A 20441-nucleotide genomic window follows, 5' to 3' on the forward strand; every position below is an offset into this window, starting at 1 on the left:
GAAAGCAAAAACTTTAAGCCACTGAGGAAGGGGAAGCAAATTCTATGCCATGTTGCTGGAAGAGGGGAAAAATCCTCAATCCTTGGGAAGAAGGGGGACAAGAACTGTCCTGAGCCCAGAATCTTGTATCAGTAGCGCTAGAGGCTCTCTACTGCTGGGGGTGGGAGCAGAAACTCTGAGAAAATCCCATCCCCGAGACCCTGGTATACACCCAGCTATCTACCTAAGACCAACACTATACCACAATAACAAAGAACTTTTTCTGTCCCTTCTCCTCTACCAATTTTGAAAGCACTAAGTAATAAGCAACACCAGCTCACCACTGAGGAGGGGCAAAAGTGGGGAGAGAAATCCCTCTTTGGAGCAGGCATGCAGAGTGAAGCACAAACACTGAGAAGAAATCTTTGACATTTCACCTTCACCTTAAGCATCAGACAATATTAGAGGAATCTGAGGTCTCCAGTGCAATGAAGTTAACTACAGCAAACTAAAAACTCAATTCCAGTTCAACTGCAGATTAGATTGGCTTAAATCCCTACACTAACAACCACATAAGAGGTATACACATACAGGATGTAAATCTAATTACTTCAGCGTTTACTATTTTACAGACAACCAAAAATTGTGACACATATCAAAAAGCAAATAAGTAAATAAAACAAAGACCACATAAAAAAGTCTAGAGACAAAGTAATCAACAGAGCCAGACTCAGAGATGACTTAATGAAAATAAAAACACAATACATCAAAATTTGTGGAATTCTGGTAAAGTAGAGCATAGAAGGAAATTTATAGCATTAAATGATGTTAGAATAAATGGTCTAAAATCAATGATCTAATAAGCCTCGGCTCAGGAATTCCCTGGTGGTCTAGTGGTTAGGACTCAGCACTTTCACTGCCATGGCCTGGGGTTCAATCCCACACGCTGTATGGCACAGCACCCCCCTCCCCCCCCCAAAAAAAGCCTCAGCTTTAAGAACCTGGAAAATGATGATCAAATTAAGGACAAATCAAGTAGAGGAAAGGAAAGATATGAAACAGAAAACATAAATTACACTCTATTTATTTTTTAAATTTAATATTAAATTTTTAAATTTCCCAAAAGAAAATTCCAAGCCAAGATAGCTTCACTGGTGAATTCTATCAAACATTTAAGGAAGAAATAATACCAATCTTTTTTTTTTCCAAGAGGTGACATATCTAAGTGGTTTTGTTTGTTTTAAATTATATATTTATTTATTTTTGGCTGCAATGGGTTCTTGTTGCTGCGTGCGGGCTTTTCTCTAGTTGCGGTGAGTGGGGGCTACTCTTCGTTGCAGTGCATGGGCTTCTATTGCAGTGGCTTCTCCTGCTGAAGAGCACGGGCTCTAGGCGCACAGGCTTCAGTTAGTTGTGGCACATGGGCTCAGTAGTTGTGGCTCGCAGGCTCTAGAGCGCAGGTTCAGTGGTTGTGGTGCACGGGCCCAGCTGCTCCACGGGCATGTGGGATCTTCCCGGACCAGGGCTTGAACCCGTGTCGCCTACACTGGCAGAAGGATTCTTAACCACTGTGCCACCAAGGAAGTCCCAATAATACCAATCTTAAACAAACTCAGAAAACAGAGAAAGATAGATCATTTCTTAATTCACTTTATGAATTAGGATAACCCTGATACTAAAAAGCTGATGAGAAACAAAACTGACTAGATCAACATCGCTCAACAAAATATGAGCAAATTAAAAGCTGATGAGAAACAAAACTGACTAGATCAACATCACTCAACAAAATATGAGCAAATTAAATCCAGCAATATATATAAAATAATACAAAATGTCCAAGTGGAGTTTATCCCAGGAATGCAAGACTGGTTTAACATTCAAATATAAATGAATTTCACTAAATTTCAGAAAAAAAGCAAAATAAATAAATAATTGTTCATCTCAATAGATGCAGAAAAAAGTATCTAACAAAATTCAACATCCCTTCATAATAAACACACCCAGCAAACCTGGAATAGAAGGGAACTTCTTCAAACAGATAAAGCCCACCTTAAAAGAAAACAAAACAAAAACACAACTCTACAGCTAACATCATATTTATGGGTAAAATATTAAATGCTTTCTTTCTAAGATGAAGAATTAGACAAGAATGTCCACTGCAACCATTTATATTCAACACTGTACTGGGAAGTCTTAGCCAATAAAATAAGGCAAGAAAATAACATGAATGTGCACATAAAAAATCCAAATTAATCTATAAGAGAAATATTAAATTGATTTATCAAGGTCACAGAGTACAAGGTGAAAACTCAACTAAATTTTGCCACACTAACAATAGAAACTCAACTAAATTTCTCCATACTAGCATCAGAAAATAAAAAATTTTAATTATCATTTACAATAGCATCAAAAACATAAGACAGAGTTGAGCAGCTGTAACAGAAACCACGCAGCTCACAAAGTATAAAATATTACTATCTAGCCCTTCATAGAAAAAGTCTTCAGACCCTTGCCCTACAGCCAAACTCTTTCTACCAAAAAAGAAAACATACCCAATAATTACACACAAAAACTCATTTGCTTTTCCCTCTCTAATATTTATCTCTATAAATATATACATTAACTTTTATATTACATTGGACACTTAAAAAATTTAGTGACGCCTGGGACTTCCCTGGTGGTGCAGTGGTTAAGAATATGCCTGCCGGGCTTCCCTGGTGGTGCAGTGGTTGAGAGTCCGCCTGCCGATGCAGGGGACACGGGTTTGTGCCCCGGTCTGGGAAGATCCCACATGCCGCGGAGCGGCTGGGCCCGTGAGCCATGGCCGCTGAGCCTGCGAATCTGGAGCCTGTGCTCCGCAATGGGAGAGGCCACAACAGTGAGAGGCCTGCGTACCGAAGGAAAAAAAAAAAAGAATATGCCTGCCAATGCAGCGGACAGGGGTTCAAGCCCTGGTCGGGAAAGATCCCACATGCCGTGGAGCAACTAAGCCCGTGAGCCACAACTACTGAGCCTGAGCGCCACAACTACTGAGCCCACATGCCACAACTACTGAAGCCCACGTGCCTAGAGCCCATGCTCCGCAACAAGAGAAGCCACCGCAATGAAAAGTCCACACACTACAATGAAGAGTAGCTCCCACTCACCACAACTAGAGAAAACCTGCGTGCAGCAACAAAGACCCAAAGCAGCCATAAATAAATTAATTAAACAAACAAACAAATAAATTTGTTTTAAAAAGTTTTAGTGACTCTTGTTGAAAATGATTCATGTACCACTGACCTCTGATACATACTTTTCTTTATCTGGAATATTTTTTATTTTTAAAGGTAAATTTTCTTTCACCAATAGCAACCAGTGTTTGCAGTTTTTACATCCTGCAGATATGACACATGTTTTTGAAAAGAAATGCTATGTTAGAATAAAAACTAACAATTTAGAAATCAGGTTTGGTTCAGGAACAAGCAAATTTCAGTCAAGCTTAAGACTTGGTGGGAAATGATGGCTGATAGTTAATTCAGACACAGTGATTTAATAACTAAAGATAAAATCAGTTAATATTGCTTTAAAAATAGGGAAATTAGGCACTGAACAGAAGACTGATCCAAAAGACGTGGATATACATTTACATATAAAATCAACAGTTTAAAAAATATATATAAAAATACATTTGTATGGTAGGTAAGATTGACAAGACATTATTTTTTTCAGAAAGTCTTCTTTAATTCTTCCGAGTTATGTGCCCTCCTATGTGTTTTCATAGCACCCTTCATTTTCCTTAATCTAGCACTTACCATGCTGCATCATAAATGCTTATAATCTTTTTTTTAAGCATTTTTTAAAATATTTATTTATTTGGCTGCACCAGGTCTTAGTTGCGGCACTCGGGATTTTCGTTGCGGCACACGGGATCTTTAGTTGCAGCATGTGGGATCTAGTTCCCTTACCAGGGATTGAATTCAGGCCCCTGCACTGGGAGCGTGGAGTCTTAGCCACTGGACCACCAGGGAAGTCCCTACATTTATAATCTTAACAAGGGCAGAAATCACATCTTTTCCTTGTCACTGCATCACTACTGTTTAGTACCATGATAAGCACATAATAGGCACTCAGTAAATATCTGTAAAATGAATAAAAAAGAAATCATATGGTAGAAGTTCAAAACAACCTATACAATCAGTGTTACTGCCCAAAATGTACAAAATAAAAACTATGTATGTTTGATCATAACATTTCGCATTTTAATTACAATTTAGTATTCTGATTTATAAACGTGAGTTCAGAGGAGGAATATGGTAGTATACATATGTCTTATATGTTTGGGTTTATTTAAGGGTTCCTTGCAAAAAAAAAGGGGGGGTTGAAAATCACTGACTTAGAAGATTAACATGATACGTAGCACTTAGGCTAGTCAAAGTAAGTCTTTTCTTTTGTCATTATTAATATCTCTATAAGGTACTGTGTGAAAACTCAGAAACTACTAAATAACACAATTACTTGCCAGCAAACTCATTTACGTGGTAATACATCCATTCCTGACAGCAGGTACCAAAATTATCTTTCTTGTGATGCCATTTGGAGCACTGTGAATAATTTCTAATTCAAAGCTTCCCAAAGGACATGTCATAAGGGAGAAACAAGTCATTCATATATCCTGAAATGATCAGGAAATAGAGTCCAGTTCTATAGTTCCTAATCCTGCTCCAGGATTAGGTCAAGAAGGAAATTGTGTGAGAAACTTTTCCTAATTCTTAACCATGGAGCAGAGAGAAGAAATATATACAGTTGTCAGACATAAGGTGTCTTCAAAAACACAAATCTCTGATTAGCAATTTAGGTTCCACTAAAGATGAAAATGAATCATCTCTGATAGTGAATATCCACAGTTATCTATGACAGATTAGGATCAAGTAAAGTTTTCTCCAATGTAAGAGGTAAAAGAAAGATAAATGATTGTCCTAAGGACTCCCAGTAAGAGATGCTTATGAAACTGATACCATTATTACCCTGCTTTTGAGTATTTAACAACTTCAAACAGGAACTCAGTTTCCTCATGACCAAATGAATCAAGATAAAAGTAGCAATTTCCCATCCAAATGGTGGTGGTGATAACAAAATCTCTGAATGTATAATAATTATACATATTATGTAATCTAAACAATACATCAATCCTGGGAAACCATCAGGCCATTATTTCAATCCTTATTTTATAGATGATTCTCCATTTGCATATGTGATAAAGACAAAGACTTGTTCAAAATCACACTGATAAGAAGCAGCACAGATCGAGTTAAATTTTTTTTTTTTTTTTTTTTTGCAGTACGCGGGCCTCTCACTGCTGTGGCCTCTCCCACTGCGGAGCACAGGCTCCTGACACACAGGCTCAGCGGCCATGGCCCACGGACCCAGCTGCTCCGCGGCACGTGGGATCCTCCCGGACCGGGGCACGAACCCGTGTCCCCTGCATCGGCAGGCGGACTCTCAACCACTGTGCCACCAGGGAAGCCCCATGGTCTTTTTTTAACAATACAATGCTATCTGTGATCTGGAAGTATAAGCCTCTAGATCTAGGGACATAAAATAAAAGCAAAGAACCATCTAAACATATTATATTACTATATCTGCTGATACAGAAGTACATTAGAAACAGCAGGGACTTTGGAAGTCGATTTGGATTTGTATTTCAACTCTGCTACTTACTGGTTTATGACCATTGATATTCAGATTAAGGGTCAAAATATAACTGTAAAGAGTTTAAAAAGTTAAATGAGGGATATACGTAAAGTGCTCACACGAATTAGTGTACGATGGAGGTTTCTAACCTTGGCCACTGTTACATTATTTTCCTTTCCCTTTCAGCTAGCAATAATTTAGGATCCTTGTTCTAGCATGGCTCCATCAAAAAGGTCTCTGGAGATGGAACCCCATAAGGTTCTCCTCAACAGAGACTGAGGCTTCTGAGCCAGGCACATAAATTACTTGCTCAAGTTCTGTCTGTAATTATGAAAGACAAAAGGTTCAATTTCCTCCTCCACTTCTCCTTCCCTCACTTTCATTTGTAGAAAAAGACACAGCTAAGGGAAAAAAGAATTTTTTTAAGAGGTAATGCAGATAAGAAAGGGGGGGGATGAATAATTATTTGGGAAGAGGGTCCTGCTGACAAAGGATGGTTCACTGAAGTAGTAGGAAAAGAGAATCCAGAGGAAAGAAAGAATCTAATCAACCTCTTGAATCCTAGACAAAAGGCATAAAGAAAAGTAGAGACCCATTCCATAACAACAGAAGATCTTAACAGCAGTTTACTGCAGAATCCAGTTAACCCTAAAGTGCTGCAAGAAAGCCTTGGACTGGGAAAGGCAAACATAAGAATGACTTATTTCCCCCTATGAAAAAAATGGCTATCATATCTTCAGTTATAATAAGAGAAATGACTTGTTTTTCTAGAGAGCTTAGACATACTAAATACAAAAGAAAAAAGTTCAAGAAGTAGTTGAGAAAGTACCCAGGAACTTCATTAAAAGAATAAAAAGGAAAAAATTAATGGTCCATAAGAGTTCTTTCTTACAGAGAACAGAAGGACTTATCTCCTTTACCCTTTATCATTTACCTTAGTACCAGGCAAGAAGGGTGTGAAAACACTAAAGAAGCTGTTAAGGGGAGGAAACTAAAGATTAATGGTTCATATGGGTTTTTCAGTCATTCTAGAGGCTAGAAACATATCCTTCTCCCTTAGGTCATGTCTCCCAAAATAGCATCTTAAAAATACCAAATGGCACAACAGAGATATACCTACCAGCTGTCAGGGATGTCTCAAATCCATCTTTAATTAAACAGCTGAGACTCTACTTCTTCATATAACTTTGAACTGCTACAAGTGTAAAGGGGACTATTTCTTCCACTGGGAAGAAGGGCAGGAAAGAACAATAGGCAAATTAATGAATTATATATGGTTCCAATTTCAAGTTAGTCATCTGTTTCAAAGGCTGTACTTTGATTGAAGCTATTAGTACCCAACAGCAAAAGGAACATGAGTTTAAATGTTCAAAATCACAACTAGGATGAAATCTCGTTCATATTATAACCATCAATAAATAACAAAAAGCGTATTATTTAAACTAACAAATCATGTTCTTCAAATAAAACATAAGGAGAATCTAATTCATTAGTATGCTATTGTTCTGCCCAACTACAGACAAGTTATCCATAAACGCCTAACAAAGTCAAATAAGACCAAAGCTCTAAAGTATAGATATATTCTTTCTTTTAAAGGAAAATTTAGATAACTTCTCCAAATTCCTATATCTTTTATGTCAATCTAATTCTGTAATATATTCATGTTAAAATAAACATCATCAGTTTGTTAGTGGCAATGGGGAGAGAGGAAAATAAACGGACCATTGGACATACCCTATGTAATATTTCTAAAACCTTTAATGCGGTATGAAGAAAACTGTTGAAAATTCTTCTTTCAGAAGGGGGAATGCCGATCTTGTAGAGTTTCAAAAGATGTACCACAACCTCCTTAAAAAGTTCTACAATCTTGAGGAATAGTGGAGGTTCAAGTACTGACCACCAGTTTTCTGTTATTAAAGGGTGAACACACAAAATAAAATTTAAAAAGTCACAATTTTCAAAATCATACTGACTGTTTTTCGAAAGCAGTGGCTCTTAACCCTTTGAAAACCTCAGGAAGATACACATAATATGGTATTTTACGTAACATTTCTAGGGTTTATAGATACCACCCCACCCTCAAGTTAAAGAATACGGTTCTAAAAGCTCTCAAAAGCAAAAATAAAGTTAGAAAGGTCTATTGAATTTGCATTCTTGGTTTCCTAAGCTACATTAAAAACTTAATACCTAGTACTAAAACCACTTGTTAAAAAAAGTGCTTTGGAAATTAGGATTTTAATTTTTAAACAAAACACTTTTAAAACTGTATTGCTCCAATATTTAAAGATCTCTCCAACTTTTATCTTTCAACTTACGTAACATAAAGTTGAAATATTGTGAAGCACCATCCTAAAAATGCAAGGTACTCCTGAAAATCAAATACAGAAACTGAACAATGTAAAGTATACCATGTCTGTCCTTCCCCACGTTCACTATTTGTAGTTATTAACTACAAATATGACAATCTTATGCAGCAGACAGAAGGGAATACAAAAACTTCTGACAACATGGAAGCAATATGCTTTTGAGTCCCTGCTTCACTCTTCTAACCACTGGCTAATTCCCTCAGATTCCAGGATTCTACCCCTTGCTTGTTGCTTCCTCTGCTCACCCTCAGACTAAAACTTCTTGTACTGATTTTATTACTCTTATGTATCTCAGATTCACATACCTAACAAATACTATTAAGAAGGAAAGCACTGCTACTAAATGTAGCAGGCAAACTATAATGGTCAGCAGATAGAGATGAAATTATACAATTAGAAAAATTAAAGTGAGGAAAGTTTAGGCCAAAAACCCAGAGGAATAAGATCAAATAAACAGTGGAATCTCACCTACATGCACAGACATCAGAAAATTAGCAAGTGAGGGAAATACAAGGCAAAGGGTTAATAAAGTTCAAGGAGGATTTAATACCCATGTTTGTTCAGTTTTAATTGCTCCTCCTCCTTTACTTCTTTAACAGTAAGATGACTCTGGAGGGGATGAGGAAGGCAAATACCAAAAACAGTTTTTATCTTTCCCGATACTGTCTCTGCTGTTGTGCTTGATTAAAATTTTAATATTTAACATGCTTTGCCTCCAACTCTAACAACTAGCATCAGATGACTAGCAAAAAGCAACAAACTGAAAAACAGGTTTATCTCACCTTAAGACAATGTCAAAATAAGCAGGGTAGCAAAATTTCAAACAGCAAAGAAGTTATGAGCATTTTCATTTAAAGAGAAAAGGTTGTAAAAAAAAAAAAAGAGTATTAAAATTCTTACCAAGTACTTTCAGTGGTGCCTTTTCTAGGTTCACAAGAGCTGTACCAAAGGGAATTGCTATTGTGGTGAAATTGTTGGAATCACTCATCAGGGGACATTCTGGTAGAGTAAGATAAAATCTCAATGCTTCAACATCAGGTAAGGAGCTAGTCAGTTTAGGAATAAGATTCTTTTCCAAGCTAGCTGCCACCTATATTTTGACAAAAAGTAAAACCTACTTCATTTAAAATGAATGCATATTCCAAAAAAAGAAAGAAAAAGAAAACCTTATACTACAGCAAACGTGAAACGGTGAAGGGAAAAAAAAAAAAAAAGAAACCATCTTACAATGAATTAATGAATGCACTTTGGAGAACAATGAAAATTAATGCCTAAGCAGTGCTAAGAGAATTTTAAAAATCTTGCATACAAGATTTTTATTTATATCTCAATTTAAACTCTACATCTATAGTTATACAGACTTAACCAACATGGTAATATTAAGTAATTAAGAGTCTGCTCTGAACATCTGGAAAGATTTACAGATATTTGACAGCTAAATTACAAACAGTTTAAAATAATACCCTATTTTAATTCTTACATTAGTATATTAAATAAAATTATACAGACATCTCAATAAAGTGTATGAAACTGTAAAGTTAATTAGGTCACAAACATATAAAAAAACATGGAATAAAAAACTCAACAGGCTACATAATACAAATATAAAATGCTTTAAAAACAAACCTGCTGAGATATCTGAGGATGATCAGACTGTATAAGTTTGTGGAATAAAAGCCTAGCAGCATTCATATCAACCCCTGAAAATCTGGTGCCCGTTCTATAGTGATCATCATTGCTATTTAAAAAAGAGAGAGAGAGAGAGAGAGAGAAAATAATAAAATGCAACTTTAAAATTTTTTCACTTCTTTTTAATGACATTATTTAATATAATAAATTTGAAAAATTTGGTATACCAAAGAATTGTCACTCACCTAACAGCTAAAAAACTTCCATTTAGACAACCAGACGAAGAAAACGTTCCATCTATTTCACTAAAAAGAAATTTAAAAATCACAAAATCACAAAATGAGAAATCTAATTGTTCACCTTTGGTGGTTTTTTTTTTTTTAGATCTTAATTGGAGTATAATTGCTTCACAATACTGTCTTAGTTTCTGTTGCACAACAAAGCGAATCAGCCATATGCATACACATGTCCCCATAACCCCTCCCTCTTAAGCCTCCCTCCCATCCTCCCTATTCCACCCCTCTAGGTCATTGCAAAGCACCAAGCCAATCTCCCTGTGCTATGCTGCTGCTGCTTCCCACCAGCCAACTATTTTACATTCGGTAGCGTATATATGTCAATGCTACTCTCACTTCACCCCAGCTTCCCCCTCCCACCCCATGTCCTCAAGTCCATTCTGTATGTCTATCTCTTTATTCCTGCCCTGCAACTAGGTTCATCCGTACCCTTTATTTTATTTTATTTTTTAGATTCCGCGTGTATACATTAGCATACGGTATTTGTTTTTCTCTTTCTGACTTACTTCACTCTGTATGACAGACTCTAGGTCCATCCACCTCACTACAAATAACTCAATTTTGTTCCTTTTTATGGCTGAGTAATATTCCATTGTATATAGTGCCACATCTTCTTTATCCATTCATCCCCTTTATTTTTTAATAAAAAATAAAATCACCTTTTATTTATTTTTTATGTGGATAAAATCCACATCACCTTTATTATTTAATAAAAAATAAAATGTAGTATTTAATGCTACAGAGCATTCCTCCAACCAACATTCAAAATAAATGAGAATTCTATAAATTACTAAAGATTAAGTAAATCTTGATAAAGGTATTACTGTTTACCTCTTTATTACTCTCTCAAACATTACTACTGTCCTCTGATTCATCAAATAAATCTGATGTTCCTAAAAAATTTTTTTTTTGTTATCTAAAAAAATTTTTTTATATAAACATGCACATTTAACTTTCTTAATTCCACATGATGGTAAATCTAATCTGGAATGTTATTTTTCTGAAGACTACACTTCAGGCTTTTAAGAAAAATTTTAGTTTGGGAAAATAATTTCGAATTAAAAAAACAGCTGATCAGCTATAGCCCCTCATCCCAAATACCTACACTACCTTCAACAACAACAAAAACTTTAAGTACTAAACAAGTCCATCTTCAAGAAAAATATTCAAGAAAGAAGAAATACTCAACTCTTCCATGGAATAAAGAAGTTAAAAGACAGTGACCACTATGAAGCTAGAAGGAACATTTTTGCAAACCCAATCCTAAAGTGGCTATATTTAATATTTTAAGTTATCATTTAATATATCATTATGTATATGAAAGAATTGTAACTTATAAACATCTACATGAGATCTCCTAAAATATCCACTATTACAGAAATTCTAGACAATTAAACTTTTGTATATAAACCATTCTGTAAATGATATTTAATGAAATATTTATTTAAATAAAAACTCCTAAGTACAGGTTCCTCTACCATGAAGTTAAGACTTTGTGTAGATAAAATATTTTTCTTACTTGGCTATCTCTACAGGAAATCTTCCAGAGGGGTAGCTCAGCCATTTTTGAATTAGAGCTTCATTCACAGTCCATATCTGCTTTGAAGGATCAGGATATCTAAAGTCATCTGGTGGCCCACAGTTCTAAATTTTAAAATAAGCAGATGAGTCAGAGGGAAGAGATATTATATATAAACCAAGACACACCTCCACTATGTATTTGGAAGTTAATCTCTACTAAACACCTGGAACAAAAACTTATCAAATGGGGACTTCCTTGGTGGCGCAGTGGTTAGGAATCCGCCTGCCAATGCAGGGCACAGTCTCGAGCCCTGGTCCGGGAAGATCCCACATGCTGCGGAGCAACTAAGTCCATGTGCCACAACTACTGAGACTGTGCTCTAGAGCCCACAAGCCACAAATATTGAAGCCCGTGCACCTAGAGCCCATGCTCTGCAACAAAGAGAAGCCAACGCAATGAGAAGCCTGTGCACCACAATGAAGAGTAGCCCCACTCGCTGCAACTAGAGAAAGCCCATGTGCAGCAACAAAGCCCCAAAGCAGCCAAAAATAAATAAAGAAATAAATTTAAAAAAAAACTTATCAAAAAAACCAACTTATCAAATGGATCTGAAAAATTTTGTAGACTTGAGGAAAAAAAATTAAGGCAATTACTTTGTAACATATAAAGAACATTAATATGGGTTTAAAAACAACTTCTAAATTATCTGAGCTTAGTAATTATTTATATGATTACTATTACCTGGGGATTAGAGTAATGTGAAAAGCTTTGATCTCCACCTGAGAAAATTCTTTTTACACAGAAATATTCTTCAGAATCTGTAATAAAAATAAAATATAAAACATTCAAGATTTATATGCATTTTTCAGAGCATCAAATATGCTACTGGACTTTCTCTTAATCATCTAACTTAATGAGACCTCCCAATCATGGGCTCAATGATACAAAATGACTGGGAATGGTCTGACTGCTATGGAGATGAGACTGACCAAGTGACAAATGTTAATGATCCCACAAGCACAACAAGCATTTGATAAGTTTTACAAGTCTTTCTTTTGACCTGCTCACCAAAAAATGGCAGTTTCTAGTCTAGATCTTTATTATCTCAATATATTTTAAACTAAGATGGTGTAAAATTTGAATGAAAGGTATAGAAGATAGCTCAGAAGAAAATAAAAATTAAGAATATTCATTTTGGGGAATTCCCTGGTGGTCCAGTGGTTAGGACTTGGCGTTTTCACTGCTTGTGGCCTGGGTTCAATCCCTGGTTGGGCAACTAAGATCCCATAAGCCTCGCAGGGTACAGCCAAAAAAAAAGGAATATTTACTTTTAAAAAGAATGACAACAAACAAGTATATGTTAAATCTTCCTGAGTAATGCAAAATTCATAATGTAAAATTATTTTCTCTTTCAATATAGCTGTACAAAAGAAAGATGACACACATAGCTCTTTGTTAACAACTATTTATCAGTAACACCCAAATCAGGTCCAAAAACAAAAAAGTTAATACGCAAATTTAGTAGAAGTAAAGAAGGAACAATAAAGCGCCTTTTTTTCAAGTTTTGTGTTTTATTGTGATGTTTATTTTTCTTTAAAAGTTTGTTTCTTTTTTTTTTAACATCTTTATTGCCGTATAATTGCTTTACAATGTTGTGTTAGTTTCTGCTGTATAACAAAGTGAATCAGCTATATGTATACATATATCCCCATATCCTCTCCCACTTGCATCTCCCTCCCACCCTTCCCTATCCCACCCCTCTAGGAGGTCACAAAGCATGGAGCTGATCGCCCTGTGAGATGCAGCTGCTTCCCACTAGGTATCTATTTTACATTTGGTAGTATATATATGTCAATGCCACTCTCTCACTTCGTCCCAGTGAGACGTACCCTTCCCCCTCCCAGTGTCCTCAAGTCCATTCTCTACGTCTGTGTCTTTATTCCTGTCCTGCCCCTAGGTACCCTTCCCCCTCCCAGTGTCCTCAAGTCCATTCTCTACGTCTGTGTCGTACCCTTCCCCCTCCCAGTGTCCTCAAGTCCATTCTCTACGTCTGTGTCTTTATTCCTGTCCTGCCCCTAGGTTCTTCAGAACCTTTTTTTTTTTGGATTCCATATATATGTGTTAGCATACGGTATTTGTTTTTCTCTTTCTGACTTACTTCACTCTGTATGACAGACTCTAGGTCCATCCACCTCACTACAAATAACTCAATTTCATTTCAGTAAAGTGCCTTTTTAAAAAGACATTCAAAGCCTCTTCCTTTTTCTCCTCTCCTATACCTCAAAATGGAAAGAGTATCTATTATCAAAAATACCGCTAGCCTAGTATTTAGGAGTATCACATACCAAAACACCATAGCTACACAATGTAACTTAAGGCCAGTTATTTCCAAATATAATCCATTTCTGTGTTCCTACTGCTGACCCCCCACTCTTTAGTTGACTAATTCTTTTTTTTTTAATATAAATTTATTTATTTTTGGCTGCGTTGGGTCTTCGTTGCTGTGCGTGGGCTTTCTCTAGTTGCGGGGAGCAGGGGCTACTCTTCACTGCGGTGCGCAGGCTTCTCATTGCAGTGGAACACAGGCTCTAGGTGCACGGGCTTCAGTAGTTGTGGCACACAGGCTCAGTAGTTGTGGCTTGTGGACTCTACAGAGCGTGGGCTCAGCAGTTGTGGCACACTGGTTTAGATACTCCGCAGCATGTGGGCTCTTCCCGGACCAGGGCTTGAACCCGTGTCCCCTGCATTGGCAGGTGGATTCTTAACCACTGTGCCACTAGGGAAGCCCAGTTGACTAGTTCTTCACCTTGTATTATTTGTGACCACCACTGCTACAGAATTATAAATTCTTAAGGAAGGGACCACATCTTAATTTTCTTGATCATTCCCTACTACCAAGCACAATGTTTTATTTGTAAAAGAACTCAGTAAATATTTAATATGAATATATAATAGAAAAAATTATCTAGCTTAGATAATAATAAGAGTTTCAGAGATCAGAACATGAATATGACCAAATTTTCCACAACAAGACTGCTCTACGGCCAAAAATTTTTAAGAACAGATTAAAAGGGTAAATCTAAAATATTAAATAAACCAATCATTCAACTTAAAATCTTTTCTCTACATCATCCTCACAAGTCTACATGAAGTCATGCACTTCCTCAAAAGATTGAGCAGAATGTTATTCGTTTGTTCCTAAAAGGTGATTCTGCCTTCTTTAAATAATCATCAAGTAAATGATGACTAATCTATAGTACATGAATGGGTTTCTGGGGGCTGTGAGTAGGGCACCAAAAATTATTTTCCTTAATTTCCTTTTAATTACTACTGTAAAGAAGTCTGTGAAACCTAGTCATTTGTCCTACACAGCTTCCTGCAGATTGGATTTTGCTGATTATATCCTCAAAGATTCTCCTAACACTTCTCTCAGTCTTCTGTATTTCCTGTAAATTGGTAGTTGGATCTAGAGAGGAGTTAATTAGATTAGTCAATTTTTTTTTAAGAAGATGTTGGGGGTAGGAGTTTATTAATTAATTAATTTATTTTTGCTGTGTTGGGTCTTCATTTCTGTGCGAGGGCTTTTCTCTAGTTGTGGCAAGCGGGGGCCACTCTTCATCGGGGTGCACGGGCCTCTCACTATCACGGCCTCTCTTGTTGAGGAGCACAGGCTCCAGACGCACAGGCTCAGTAGTTGTGGCTCACGGGCCTAGTTGCTCTGCGGCATGTGGGATCCTCCCAGACCAGGGCTTGAACCTGTGTCCCCTGCATTAGCAGGCAGATTCTCAACCACTGCGCCACCAGGGAAGCCCCAAGCAGTCAATTATTTTGACAAAACTATTACATGGTGGTGGAAGGGGCTGTTCTTCCATCAGTAAGCACATAACGTATAGCTGGGTTCCTTTTTGTGACGTTAGTAACCATTGATGCCCAATGCTTAGACCATTAATTCATTGTGGGTTGAAAAATGATACAATAATATTACTTCCTCATCTTGTGGTTGGGCCATTAGCTTCCCCCTATCTACCACATAGTTCATTAACCTGTAATAGGAAAGACTAATGCTGTTCTTTTCCATTTATTTACTATCGTCTGGCTTTTTGAATCTGCATTTATTTGATTATAATATTTACATGTTTCTTAGTAACATGGATTTCCTCAATGGGAATTTCCGTTAACTTCCTTTATCTATTACATGTCTAAATGTTTGTCTTATTCATTTATTAGGTGTCTTACTGTTTTTCACACCAATATGTATGAGCACTTTGGATATTCAGGCTACTAACCTCAGGTTATATTCGTTACAAACATTTTTTCTAAATAATTATTTAATTTTGACTCACAAGTTTCTTTTTCTATTAAATCAAATGTATTTATCTCATTCTTTTTTTTTTTTAAAGAGGAAGTGGGTTTCTTTATAAAAAATATTTATTTATTTGGCTGCATTGGGTCTTAGTTGCAGCACACAGGATCTTCGCTGCAGCATGTGGGATCTAGTTCCCTGACCAGGGATTGAACCCGGGCCCCCTGCGCTGGAAGCGTGGAGTCTTAGCCACTGGACCACCAAGGAAGTTGGCCCTCTTTCTTAATGGTGACTTTCACTGCCATAATGGTGAGAAAGCTTTTTCCCATCCTCAAATTATAGAATTATTTTCTTGTCTTAAGAACTCTTTTACATTTAACTTTAATCCATCTATAATTTATTTTAGTTTATACTGTTAGGTTAGGGTCTAAACTGACATTTTCCTCCCAATTTTCATGTGTTGAATAATTCTTTCCCCTTCTCCACATATTAGTGATGCCCTATTTTAAAGTTATGAAGAGACACTACACCTCTTCTACCTATAACACGCTACACTAAAAAACTTTGGCACTCTCCTCCATCCCGAAAGTGTTCTCAAAGTCCTTCTCATAACTTCCACTTCGTACAGTCCTTCCTATAACTCCAAGAGCCACTGCCAATCAACTGGAGTTTGAACAAAACCTATATATTGGGTTGGCCAAAAAGTTCCTTCGGTTTCTAAGTAAAAATAAAAGACACATTTTTCATTTTCACCAAGAACTTTATTTAACAACATTTTCACCATTTTGTTCCACTACCTTCTGCCATTTTTCAGGCAACTTCGTAATTCCGTCTTCCCAAAACCTTTCATCTTTTTGATCAAAGAACTGTTCCAGGTGCCATTTACAGTCTTCCAGGGAACTGAAATATTTTCCATTAAAAGAATTTTGTAAAGACCGAAATAAATGGAAATCCGAAGGGGCAACGTCTGGTGAATATGGCGGATGAATCAGAACTTCCCAGCCAAGCTGTAACAGTTTTTGCCTGGTCATCAAAGAAACATGTGCATTATCCTGAAGGAAGATTATGCGTTTTCTGTTGACTAATTCCGGACACTTTTCGTCAAGTGCTGCTTTCAGTTGGTCTAACTGGGAGCAGTACTTGCTGGAATTAATCGTTTGGTTTTCCAGAAGGAGCTCATAATAGAGGACTTCCTTCCAATCCCACCATATACACAACATCCCTTCTTTGAAGACCGGCCTTTGGTGTGGTTGGTGGTGGTTTTATTTCGCTTGCCCCACGATCTCTTCTGTTCCACATTATTGTACACTGTCCATTTTTCATCACCCATCACAATTTGTTTTAAAAATGGAATGTTTTCATCATGCTTAAGGACAGAATTGCATGCAGAAATACGGTCAAGAAGGTTTTTTTCCACTTAACTTACGTGGAACCCAAACACCAAAGCAATTAACATAACCAAGTTGGTGCAAATGATTTTTGATGCTTGATTTGGATATTTTGAGTATGTTGGCTATCTCCTGCATGGTATAACGTTGACTGTTCTCAATTAATGTCTCAATTTTACCGCTATCAACTTCAACTGGTCTACCGGACCGTGGAGCATCGTCCAGCAAGAAATCTCCAGCACAAAACTTCACAAACCACTTTTGACACGTTCGATCAGTCCCAGCACCTTCTCCATATACTGCACAAATCTTTTCTTTGCATTTCAGTTGCATTTTTACCCTTCTTGAAATAATAAAGCATAATATGCCAAAAAAGTTACTTTTTTTCTTCCATCTTCCGTATTAAAATGGCTACACAAAAATTCACCAATTTTGATGTCTTTTTTTAACACACACTGATATGATAGCTGTCATAATACAATCTAACAAAATTGTTTCAAATGAAGTAAAAGACAACTAAGCGCTACTAGAGCCAGCTTACGGGAAACCGAACGAACTTTTTGGCCAATCCAACAATAACGGCAATACATGGATTCCCCTCCCACCCCCGGATTTCCACTAAGCTATAATAATCTAAATGTCTAGGGACCTCCCTGGTGGTGCAGTGGTCAAGAATCCCCCTGCCAATGCAGGGGACACGGGCTCCTGGTCTGGGAAGATCCCACATGCCACAGAGCAACTAAGTCCGTGCGCCACAACTACTGAGCCTGCACTCTACAGTCTGTGAGCCACAACTACTGAGCCCATATGCCACAATTACTGAAGCCCACGCACCTAGAGCCCATGCTCCGCAACAGGAGAAGCCACCGCAACGAGAAGCCCGCGCACCACAACAAAGAGTAGCCCCCACTCACCACAACTAGAGAAAGCCCGCAGGCAGTAATGAAGACCCAGCGTAGCCAAATAATAAACTAAAAAACACACAAAAAAGTCTATATGTATACGAATAATCTGATTTAACTGTTACAGTTTTATAGTATATGTTGTCATATCTAGGAGGGCTAGTTCACCTCCTTATTCTCTACAAAATACACTGTCAGGAAAAACAGAAAATTTTGAAATAGGCTCCCCTGCCCATGCACTCTCCCCCCCAACACCCCCGCCATTTACTGAGTCTTGATTAGGGCACTCTTCAGAAACTTATCTACCTAAATGATGTGTTTGAGCTATTTACAATTCTGTAAAGTGTACTTCTATTTAGGAGCAATACTGACAGAGATACAACTGTGTATGTGCCTTTGACTTACAAGGAAAAGAAGTAGTTTTTTGATGATCCCTGAATCCCTTTACACTCTTAGGACTTATTCAGGACCCCAAAGGGCTTAAAAGCACTAACACATAACACATCAGAATTGAAAATTAAGAAATTTAAAAAATACTCATAGACTTATCTGAAAGTGAACAAGAACAAAGGCACCACTGCATGTTAACACAGATAACAGTACTAACATGAAAGTCATTCTAACCTCATGAACCCTATGACACAATACCACTGTCCTTGAGCAACTATCAGCTGGTTCCACAATACGGAAGAACATAACTGAAGACACAACATGGTAAGTGACTTTTATTTTCCTTGGTTTATACTTGATTCTGAAATAAGTTATACAATATGTTAAAATCTTAGCCAAGTTCACTCAATTTTGAAGGGTGTGCTCCCATGCCTTCACCTGTTATTTTTTTACTTTTGTGTAATCTGCCAAAGAGCAAAAATTCTGTGTTTTACTAGAATAATTTTCTATACCTGATGTTGATTTTATTTGTTTTTCATTATTTAAGTGGAAAAAAAAGAACAAAGACTCCTCACTTATGAATAAGCTAAAGTTCTTTTCAATCAATTACCATTTACATTTATTTTGAAATGTTTTATTGTCACTTCAGTAAAATAGGTAACCAAGTATTCTTTCTCAAGCATCAAAGGTTGCATCTTTTAATAAAGTGTTCCAATCTCCCCTCACAACTTTTTTGATTTTTGTCTTCCTGTTATGGGCTGAATTGTGTCCACCCCTGCCCCCAAATTCATATGTTGAAGCTGTAATCCTCAGTACCTCGGAATATGACTGTATTTGGAGATCGGACCTTTAGAGAGGTGATTAAGGTAAAATGAGGCTGTTAGGGTGGGGCCCTAATCCAATATGCCTGCTGTCCTTATAATAACAGGAAGAGACACCAGCAACACACGCACACACACAGAGAAAAGGTCACATGAGGACACAGCAAGAAGGTAGCCATTTGCAAGCCAAGGCTTCAGAAGAAACCAAACCTGCTGACAGAGTGATCTTAGACTTCTAGCTTCCGGAACTGTGAGAAAATAAATTTCTGCTGTTTAAGCCACCCAGTCTGTGGTATTTTGTTATGGCAGCCCTAGCAAACTAACACCCTTCGCCGAATCAGATCCTAAACTTAGGAAAATAAAACTTCCAAGATACTTTCTATGTGTTAGTGAAAATATCTTTGAGATTTCCCAGAGAGGCTATGGAGAATCAAAATGATTTGTCCTTTCAACATATAAGTAGAGATGCTAGAAATAATTAAGTTTATTTGATGTGTTACTATTCTAAAGGTTGCATGGGAAGAGTTGTCAAATCAGAAGACACTTAACCTTCCCTAGGTTAAATTTATATGGTAAAATTAATATAAATATTTCACCTCTCTAAATTAATAAAGATATTTCAAAAATGTAATTACTATAAAAATTTCTAATTTATATGGTAATATAAAAATTTCAAAAATTAATATATTTCAAAAAGTGTTTTATGAGAAGTCCATGGAGATTCACCAATGTCCTTGCTTACCATATGTTTAAATATGAATGGAAACATTATTCAAAACTCTTATGAAATAGTTCTGTCAAGTTTTCCTGTATTTATAAGAGTTCTGGCGGTACAGTGCTGTCTGTCCTAATGTCAGGTTTCGTTCCCCCAATTTCAGTTATTATTGAACCTTTATTTTATTCACATCTATCATCTTCTAGGCCAGTGATTTTCAAATGGCGTTTTATAAAAATATAGATGTCTAAACTTGATCCCTGACTTACTGAATCTCTTTACTTGATATTCTTGGTGTTATTCCTGGTACATTAGGTCTCAGGATTATCATATTATATCTCAAGATTTTTTTCAACTGTAAAAGGTTATACTCATTCATATTCATAAATCAGATGTAAGGAATCACTGACTTCTTTGAGAATAGGCTTAATCATCATCTTTAGAAACATTCTTGTTT

The 20441-nt window shown here is 36.7% G+C and overlaps 1 protein-coding gene across 4 annotated transcripts in view; it reads right to left on the reverse strand.

The window, feature by feature from the left end:
- HERC4 (HECT and RLD domain containing E3 ubiquitin protein ligase 4) overlaps positions 1-20441 on the reverse strand; it is a 135629-nt gene that overhangs the window by 43008 nt on the left and 72180 nt on the right. For all 4 annotated transcript variants that reach the window (XM_082673002.1, XM_082673003.1, XM_082673001.1 and 1 more), the window contains 6 exons: positions 12207-12283; positions 11463-11587; positions 9893-9952; positions 9645-9756; positions 8919-9108; positions 7387-7559 (listed from right to left, as the gene is read on the reverse strand). In XM_082673002.1, the coding sequence (XP_082529128.1) occupies positions 7387-7559; positions 8919-9108; positions 9645-9756; positions 9893-9952; positions 11463-11587; positions 12207-12283 (737 nt within the window). The remainder of the gene's footprint in view (positions 1-7386; positions 7560-8918; positions 9109-9644; positions 9757-9892; positions 9953-11462; positions 11588-12206; positions 12284-20441) is intronic.

This window comes from Grampus griseus (assembly GCF_964374135.1).
Source record: "Grampus griseus genome assembly, chromosome: 16".
NCBI classification, from domain to species: domain Eukaryota; kingdom Metazoa; phylum Chordata; class Mammalia; order Artiodactyla; family Delphinidae; genus Grampus; species Grampus griseus.